The 9,139-nt window shown below is 42.4% G+C and overlaps 2 protein-coding genes across 2 annotated transcripts in view; one reads left to right on the top strand and one right to left on the bottom strand. All coding sequences in view use genetic code 11, as the record gives it.

Moving 5' to 3' along the window:
• EGR_03323 (hypothetical protein) overlaps positions 1 to 3,068 on the bottom strand; it is a gene marked incomplete at both ends in the record, with an annotated part of 3,344 nt that extends 276 nt beyond the window's left edge. Inside the window, 3 exons of the mRNA XM_024492572.1 lie at positions 594 to 733; positions 834 to 1,029; positions 3,051 to 3,068. Of these exons, the coding sequence (XP_024352973.1) occupies positions 594 to 733; positions 834 to 1,029; positions 3,051 to 3,068 (354 nt within the window). The remainder of the gene's footprint in view (positions 1 to 593; positions 734 to 833; positions 1,030 to 3,050) is intronic.
• Positions 3,069 to 5,824: 2,756 nt separating this feature from the next.
• Positions 5,825 to 7,428, top strand: EGR_03322 (Transmembrane protein; the record flags this gene model as incomplete). Its single annotated transcript, XM_024492571.1, has 4 exons — positions 5,825 to 6,048; positions 6,302 to 6,643; positions 6,906 to 7,065; positions 7,174 to 7,428. The coding sequence occupies 4 exons, from the start codon at positions 5,825 to 5,827 to the stop codon at positions 7,426 to 7,428; spliced, it is 981 nt and encodes a 326-aa protein (XP_024352972.1).
• Positions 7,429 to 9,139: the final 1,711 nt, after the last annotated feature.

Genomic DNA, 9,139 nt, shown 5'->3' with positions numbered 1-9,139 from the left:
TAAGACCAGCTAGACTGGCACATGACCAGTTCATTACCAAGGTCAAATAGTAGGATGGAGAAGGTCCAACTTAGACCTTGGCAAATTGCAACGAATATGCGATGCTCGAGATATCTTTGAAAACCTTATGAGACAGACAAATGGATAAGTAGTCTTTAACACAGGCAAACAGAAGGGCTGGGAAAGTAGCAGCACGACAAATGCCACACGCCACCAGCATGCCAGATGAGTCACATCCTCTCCAAATAAAACTGACACACGCTACTCCGTGAAAACTGGTATTTTGACTGCCTTCGTCAAAACCCGCCTTCAAATTACCATTGCGCAAGAATGTTCTTTCAGCTGGGGTCGCTTCACACACCACATGGGGGCAGTTGGAGCGAACTCAACAACCCTAAAGAAAAGTCGCCGAAACATGCGTTTGTCTTAACGCAACGCAAATCACCTCTCCGTGAGCATCGGACCATTTTAAATAGGCAATAATATGAGCCGAAGTAGAGAAGTTTACGAATCGTAATACAATATAATGATAACAACATAATAATAATATAAGTAGCACAAAGAAATAGTAAAGTAGGCAAATGAAGGAATACCTCATATTTGGCCTCCGAGGGGACGATCTGACCCGGAAACTGTCGACATTTATACTTCAGGTCCTGATCACCCTTCTTCAGCCTGCACTCAACATCCAAGGACCTCAAAGGTTGCCAACAAGATTTATTTATCACAAAACCTTAAAGTGAGGGCAAAAACAACTGCATGAAGTAAGCGATAGCATTTTGAAAGCAGTAGTTAAAGGCATCCACAAGAAAAGTGTGCAACATACCAATCACTAAGATAGATGGCAAGATCGGCACTGGGGAGACTAACGGTGGAGATGAAAGTCGACGCATCACCACTGCCAGACTGCACGAATTTGCCTTTGACGGAACTGCCACTGAATAATTTGTAAGGAACTGTCAAGTCGGGAATGAGGAGAACCACCCGAACCGGTTCACCATCCTCAGCTGTCACCGTGATCATTGTGACCTTGTAAGGAGCCAACCAGGCAAGCGTTTGTCAGCTAAAAATAGTACCATTAATCCTCCACAAACGCAGTGATATGCATTGTAGGTAAGGAGAAAAGAATATTTCTCACTGCTTTAAACGCCTACAGACTTTGAAGATAGCGATTACAAGGGAAACACTACTACCGAAAGAGAGGCAGATACCATTCAAAGTTGTTTACGAAAGAGGTGAAAAGTGCAATTCTTCATGAACAGATTCAAAAGCTACCTTGTAAGCTTTACGCCAACTAAAGATGGAAAAATGTTGCGTTATCAGCTGTACATATCACATCTGTAGAACTGAAGTAATAGTCGAGCAGCATGTTCCCCTATTTATAAGGGTCAGTTTTTCTTTTAACCTTTGAACTTTCACAATTAAGTAAACCAGAGTGCTTGCGAAAAATTGCAATCTGATTCAAGCAGTTCACTTCGGCTAGCATTAACAAATCCTCCGTTAAGATCAACCAATCCGTGAGTGACTCATTTGGTGGGATAATAGTGCAATGCTAGACTCAGAAGTTGTCTTCTGCCCTGAATATCACGCTATCGTAAGAACCTAATTCAAAACGACATGACAGTCGTGATTTGATCTGAGCACTAAAAAAGGCATGAACTGATTGTGCACGGACAAAAAAGGAAATGACAAGTTAAGTTTATCCCTGCCAAAAAAATCACAAAAACCAGTCTTGGTTACGTAGTGCATGGCATAGAGTTACAAAGCATACAAAAAAGAGCATGACAAACACTAAAGAAAATAATCGCAAAGGACAGAAAACTGAACAAAAGCGCGGTGAAAGCTAGATTTAAGCAAGAGCACTTTTAATGCCAGAAATCATCAAATTTTGTTGCATTTATTGCGCTTGATCGATAAAACATAATCGTAATCGCCCATCAACACAGTATTGAAAGCCCCTGTCGTTTACCCCGAAGATCCTGAACACTGTACAGTGTGAAAAATAAGTGCCACAGTACAGACTATCGCCCAGCACACATTAGGTGACTTTATTCGCCTGTAAATCAGGAGCAGCAGATGATTTAAAATAGTTTCACTAAAATTAGCATCCCCATGAGTTTCACAAAAATAAACTGAAAAAATGCCATCTGTCAGACATTTACATGTTATGTGATGATATGTCAGTGAAAAGTTAACTCAAATACTCTCAAAAATTCCGGACAAGGTAACAAAAAAGTTAAATCACATGATAGGCTACCTATCTCAAAAAGTGGATGAAGTGGAACCCGACGGTTGATCACGCGCACAGAACACACACCACTAATACGATGGCCGCGCCTTCAAGAATTGACCTCTACATCATATTTGCTGTGTAAAATAACGTCTCAATTCAAATTAGTTGGCTCTAAAACTTTCATAAGTTAAAAATATAAAATTATTCAGAAGGCCCCTGCTTTTCAATAACTCTCGGTTTCATTTTAATTAGTAATTTTTTAATGTACCAGAAACCCAATTTATTTCAAATTTCATTTGGCCTTAATAATGCAGCGTTTAGCTAAGCTTATTCATTTTAATCACAAATGAAATGAATGTAGAATAGGTTTTTTTGTGCCGAATGTTTTGTGAACAGAGTAACGTGGTCTGATAATTTGTTTGATTACCCAAGGCTTCAGTCCCCATGTGTACGCAATTCAACTTGCCACTTCGGTAGCCGCAGGACCCTCATGGGCATTATTAGTTGTAATGCGATGGTCGTTTGTCTCTCGGTTTTGGGGAGGAACCACTTTTGGCTTGTCCATTGTGCCAGGTCGGGTAGGATGGCCTTCGGGCCATGCCAGTCTCCCTAGTGTAGCGTCCCGAGACTCCCTGAAGACGAAAAAAGACACAACACTAGGGCAGAATACATATATTCAGCACGGAGAAGGTGTCTGGGCTATTGGCATGGCCCAAAAGGCCAGCCCACCCAGTGAGGTACAAGGGGCTACTTCAAAGTACAAAAGTGGCGCCTCACCAGAACCGAAGGATAAACCACTATCGTATTACACTAGTACCTTTTGTGTGCCGAACATATATATATATACATGTATATGTATATATGTATTCTACCCGAGTATTGTCTTTTTGTCTTAAGGAAAGTCTCAGGAGGCCACAATAGTAGCTGCTATTGCTTAACAAACAGCCTTTGTACACCTCTGAACGGACCCCAGTACCTACCAAGAATTGAGTAGCTCTCTCTGCATGCATCAACTTAATAAAATACTGCTTTTGTTTTATTGTTTTAGGCTCTTTTGTCTTGACAATCAGAGACACATTTTGTGACCTAAAAAAGGCTTTTGTATCTTTTTCTACCTATACTTAATTTTCCATTTAGGGCAATCTTTTCGAACACCGCTCACCAACTTAGTACTTAAAAGTCCAATAATCCGAATTTTTTGAATCCGTGCTTATTTTATGTAACGAACATGCAAAGTGCGTGGACTTAAGTGAGATTATTAACTTCTGAATACAAGTAAGACCTAATACTAGAGCAGAATATGTATTGTTGATATACAGAAGAACCTGAGACTACTGACATAGCCAAGAGGTTAGCCCTCTTGGTGAAGGTGCAGTGGTCAAGACACAAGGTAGCTCTGTACAAAACCAAAAGTTGATCTAACAATTAATGCGTTGCATACCCCTCATCCTCCTTTGAGCGTTGCTTTTGGCGCTATTCTTAAGCCATATCCATCGTTAGCCATCACAACGCAATCGGTACTGTAAAGTACATTCAAAAGTCAACCATGCCAGTCATTTGTCTTCCCTGCAACTGAAAAGATACATGACAGCAGCGTTACTAACCTCTCTTGGTGCTTTGACTGAATTGGTAATTTCGCCTTCTATGGGAAGTGAATTCGCGTACAGGGAATTGTGCTGGCCATTATGCGTTCCCATAATTGGACGTAAGAATGCCGACCTAGAAGCAGATTTGTGCAATAAAGAACTAGGTCTAATGCAGTTCCTTAAAGGTAGGTTTTAGAGTCAGGTTGTTTTTGCCACTTTGTTCTCACTTTGGTGCTGCCCAGTCATATCCAGATTCTATCCAGTTAGTGGAGAAGTAGAGAACATATCGAGATTCCACCTTACCGTAATATTTATGCATATACTTCAGGCAAATACTCATAAAGGTTTTCTAGATGGTCTACAATCAGTGTTGCTTTCCTACAGAACACGTCAATGGGGTAGTTACCGAAGGTAGGCTTCATTTTCAACCCTTCTACTGAGGGTCGTCGCAGATTCTCCCATTCACAGCATATGCACTTCTTCTGTCCCAATGAGGTTTGTCACACAGCGGTGGATGTAATATGATGGTGGTTTATCCGTCGGTATTGGTGAGGCGCTACTTCGGTACTTTGAATTAGTCCTCTTGTACCTTGCTAGGCGGGCCGGCCTTCGGGCCATTCCAATAGCCGAAACACCTCCTTTGTGCTAAATTTATATTCTGCCCGAGTATTGTGTCTTTTTCCGTCCTCAGGGAAGTCTGGGGACGCTGCAGTAGAAATATAAATAGATGTCCCTAATATCGGACTTGCTTTCCGCAATCACCTAAGTAGCACTGTGAGACTTCCCTGAAGACGGAGAAAGGAATAGTATCCTAGCACAATATATACATTTGGAATGCAAAAGGGCTTGAAACTGCCTGCATGACCGTGAGGCCAATTCGACCAACGAAGGTGTAACGGCCAAGACCCAGAATGGTCCTTTGCATGAATTGGGGGTTTTATACATAGTAAGGCTTGTTTTGTTTAAATGTGCTCTTTAGGTGGAAAGCATTCAGTGAGCACAAATCTAGCAGATAAATTGTCAGAATTCTTCGGGGCAGGCTTATAAATTATCAAGTAGGAAGGTGTTAGAAGATTATATTAGATACGAAAATCCTAAAACAATATAAGTATCTAAATAATTTGACTTTTCATAAATAAGCCGCAAGGATCATAAAATAATTGCAAGTAGTACTAAGATTCTTGCATCGTCGCGAGTACTTTCTAAGCTTATCATAAGTCATAGTAATTTTGACAACCTTAAGAGCCAATCTTACTAGCAGAGACGCAGTTTATATGGCAAATGACTGATGTAGCAAAAAAACACCTTGAGACAAGATGTCAAATCTCCACATATTACTGCTACGTGGCCGTCGCACTTTAAAAATAACTTGATCTGTTTAGTTGTTTTTGTTTTTTTTTTTAAATTGCTGTTTACTCGCAAATTGAGCAGCAACCATGTCAGCGCGTCAAAGTGTTGTAGTTAACCCGATAATTTGCGCTTTACTCAAAATGGATTTTTGGTGGTAAGCTTATACATATCTGCATGAGTGCCATTTAATCCCAACATGACGTTTAATAACCTAGGATTGATATGCCTCTATCTTTTGCATACTATATTGTTACCCGCGTGTCCGGCTATTTGCATGCTTTGTATTTTGTCATGATTGAGCAAACCCAATTATTGGTTCTTTTTTAGCATTACTAAATTTAAACCCACAGGAGAGGAATTGATCATTACGTTGGGCTACGCACTGTTTGTATTTGCCCTCGTAGCGCCCCCAAACGTCCTACTTTCCGCTGGCCTTACTATCGAGAACCTCTTTCATCGACTTTTGGGCAGCGAAGAGCTCTTTTTCACCGCCTATCACCTCCGAAGGACAGCCCTATTAAAAGCCCTTTCTTTCTTTATTCCTCTAGGCAAGTAACGTTTTTGTTGGTGCCTTGTACGGCGATAAATTTTTGTTACCGTTCAACTCGTACTTTTAGGATACTTTATTACACTTCGGACATTCGGAAATCCAGAAATGGGTTTTCTGAACGCTGTTGGGAATGTTGGTTTGGCCTTATCGGTTGCTCAGGTTGCAACTGCTTCTTTTTACATCTATCTTGAGTGGTATGCACACGGTAAATGGACGGGTCATCCTGGAATGCAAGAGATGAAAAAAATTGCAGAGAATATTTCTTCCTCCTCCTTCTCTACGGCATCAACTAGTTCAGATGAGTTGGAATTTCTTCGAAGTCATCCTAGGTACAATGAAGATTCTTGGTTTTAGTTGGTTTAAATGGCACTTATTATCTCTTGAATGGTAGACTGAAACTGCACGGCATTGAAGCCTAGACAAACTTTTCTCGAAAAACGTCCTACTGACATAGTCAAAAACTAAATTGTTAGGGGTAAAGAGGAACAGTTTCCTGCATTTTTGATCCAACAAATATGATAAGTTAAAAGTTTGCTCTACTTGCATCCAGGTGATTAGATATACCATTTTGCTTTCGCACAGTCCAGAAGGCGTGGCCTCCAGCATTGACAAGGAATTCCGAAGGATGGAAAAGTTTGTCGCCTTTGCTGGCCGCGGTCTCACCTCCTCCTGGTCAGGTCGTCGAATTGTCGTAACACCCTCATGGATCCTCTTCTCGCATCGCACAACCTTCCTGCCGATCTGCCAACTTCTAGGTCACTTGGGAGCTGTTGTTGTGGGAACGCGGTGTATCAATAATCAGATAGCGTCATTAGGGGAGGATGAGGAACAGGAACGGGCGGACCCAATGCTTGGTAGCGGTGTGGTTATGGCAACCATCAGAATTGCGGATATGGATAGCGGGGCCTGTATGCTCTCGTTTGAGTAAGAAGTGGTTTGATCGGTATGCTATTAACTGACTCCGTTGTCATCTATGTACTGGAAGTCTTTCCTTACGATATCCTATGACAACGACGGTAAAATTCATTTACTTTTCTATTCGCTGATCTATCTTGAACCCGTCCACATAAGGATTATTCTATAGGTTATTTCACCACATCACTTTAAATTCTTTGTATGCCACGGAGGAAACGCGATTCACCATTCAACGAATGCAACTGAATTGCTGTTCTTTTGTTTTTTATAGCCTCCCAGCGAGTGAATTAGAAAATTTTCGCCTCTATCTGTGCTGCCCATTGGTCTACGCACAGGGCGTTTCCCTCGAACCAAGCATAATTCAACGTTTTCTGGAGGCATTCTCCGCAGTCGTTCAGGAAAATGAACCAATTGAAATCCCTCCCAGTATGGTGAGGTGCAAAATGATACATATTTAATTTTAAGATGTGTTCAGACTTTACCTGTGTTTCCAGCGTTAAACTTGTCCCATCTTCTACTGTTCCTCCTTCAATCGGTAGGAGCTTGAGCGATGTATCGGATGTCTTAGCAATCAGACAAGCGTAGCCATCCGTCGCAGCTGTGCAGGCGAGTGCGGATCCTGTCGGTGTCGGCCAATGTGGTGCGAGATGTGTGTGGGTAGATGGTTTGCATCGCGACTGGCTCAATCGCATGTGCCAACTTCGGAATGGGTGGCTTCTCGAGTGCCCTGTCCCACCTGTCGAAGCCTCTTTTGCGTTCGTGATGTGATTTCCTTGAAGCGCGCACAATATTGACTTCATGAGTTCCAGAATTGTTGGAAAATTTCAAACTAGCTTGAGATTGCAATCTGTGTACTGCAGCATCTCTCATCTTGCCATTTGAAAGAATAATCAAGCTTTTATTTGAAGAGGATGGCCACTTTTCCATTTCAAAACATTTTTCATCACCAAAACTGCTTTAAAATTTCGACTACCTTCTGAGATCCTTCTCTGATCACCTACTCATCTCCCTTATCAACTCAGTTTGTCCTTTGGTGGTGTGCTGACGCAACACCCTTGGAAGATAATAAAGCTTTTTTCGCGCCCTCCTTCTTTTACAGCGTGCAGGTTTTTCGCTTTACAACTACCACGTTTTATGGAACAAGAGTTGGCCCAAAACTTTGGGACATTTAGGCGCATATAAATGGTGTACCTCCAGAGGTACCGAAATCGGTAAATGTGTGAACTGTTTGTTAGCTTGCAGATTTCCCATGGGGTCACAACAAAGTGTCCTAGAGGGCACAGCTTGTGGTCCTCCGGCGATCGGATTTGGTGAGTTGCTTCCATTCTGTTTTGTGAAGTCCTTTTGATACCTCTCGCGGTCTCTTGCAAGCCAGAAAAGTGCCTTTTGGATTTTTGATTCCAGAAGATCGGCATTCGTCAGTTGCGTCTCTCTCCACCACTCCCTTGCCATCATCTCCGAGTTTTCCAGGAATGACATCTCTTTCTTACTCCATAAAGGCGAAATTTCGTCCAGACACTAACCGTAGACGTCAACGTCCACTTTCCTGTGTGATTCCAGACCAAGATCCTGCGTTTCCAAGTCGAGGTGGTGCCAGTTCATCTAGACAAGTTGTGGTCGTATCAGCGGCTCCATCAAGCCTCTTCCGATCCTCTTCCACGCCAAAAGTGTGTGGAGCTCCGACCAAATGGAGGGAGGATCCACAGTGGGAAGTTTACCAATTACAGCATCGTGTGCCGAGATTTGAGCCTCTGGCAAGGTGGAGGAATCTTGGGGGTTCTGATCCCACTCCGGTTGGCTGATTTTCAAGGTCTAAGTTGCAGCAGTGACCAAATTACCAACTATCATATTTTCTTTATCTAGCTGGTCGAAATGGTGGAGGCCTACAAGCGACACTACTCTGTGATAGCAGATTCCGTTTCCCACAAGCAGGAGGAAATTATCTGCCTTGAACGAAAGGTGATTTATTTGTCGTCATTGTCTCTCACTTGGCGTAAACCAGAGGTGATGCCCATTAATCCCCTCTTCCTTCATCCGTGTTCTCGTGGATAGATTGAATCCACTTCAAAACGCGCGGTAGAGTCAATGCAACTTCGTCAACGCGGTGGTGAATTCCCAAACTCTTCATCCACGGCTGACTCGATGACTACTGTGGCGGCGGGGGCCTACCAGTTGGAGCGAATCTTTGAAGGCATCAACGAGTTACATGATCGGTTCAAGGGCTGTGAGAGGCTTCTCGAAGAGTTGGAACTTCAAGCTAAAGAACTGGAACAAAAAATGGCCTGCGATTGTGGTGGCGGTGACCAATAGATTTTTACCTTCTCCTGTACATCCTATGATTTTTATATTTTAGCAACTCCTTTCAGATTTTTTTGATAGATATTCGAAAAAAATTGCTTGTGTTGTTACAAACGGCAAAATATGGATCTTTGTGATCGCGTTTGTCTCTTGCTGATAATATGAGGGGTGTTTACGTCAAGCCGGGACTTCGGCTTATGTCTTGGG

This window comes from Echinococcus granulosus (genome assembly GCF_000524195.1).
Source record: "Echinococcus granulosus chromosome Unknown EG_S00017, whole genome shotgun sequence".
In the NCBI taxonomy this organism is placed as follows: Eukaryota; Metazoa; Platyhelminthes; class Cestoda; order Cyclophyllidea; family Taeniidae; genus Echinococcus; species Echinococcus granulosus.
Note: the sequence above shows the minus strand (reverse complement) of the source record. Positions and strands in the feature narration are given on the sequence as shown.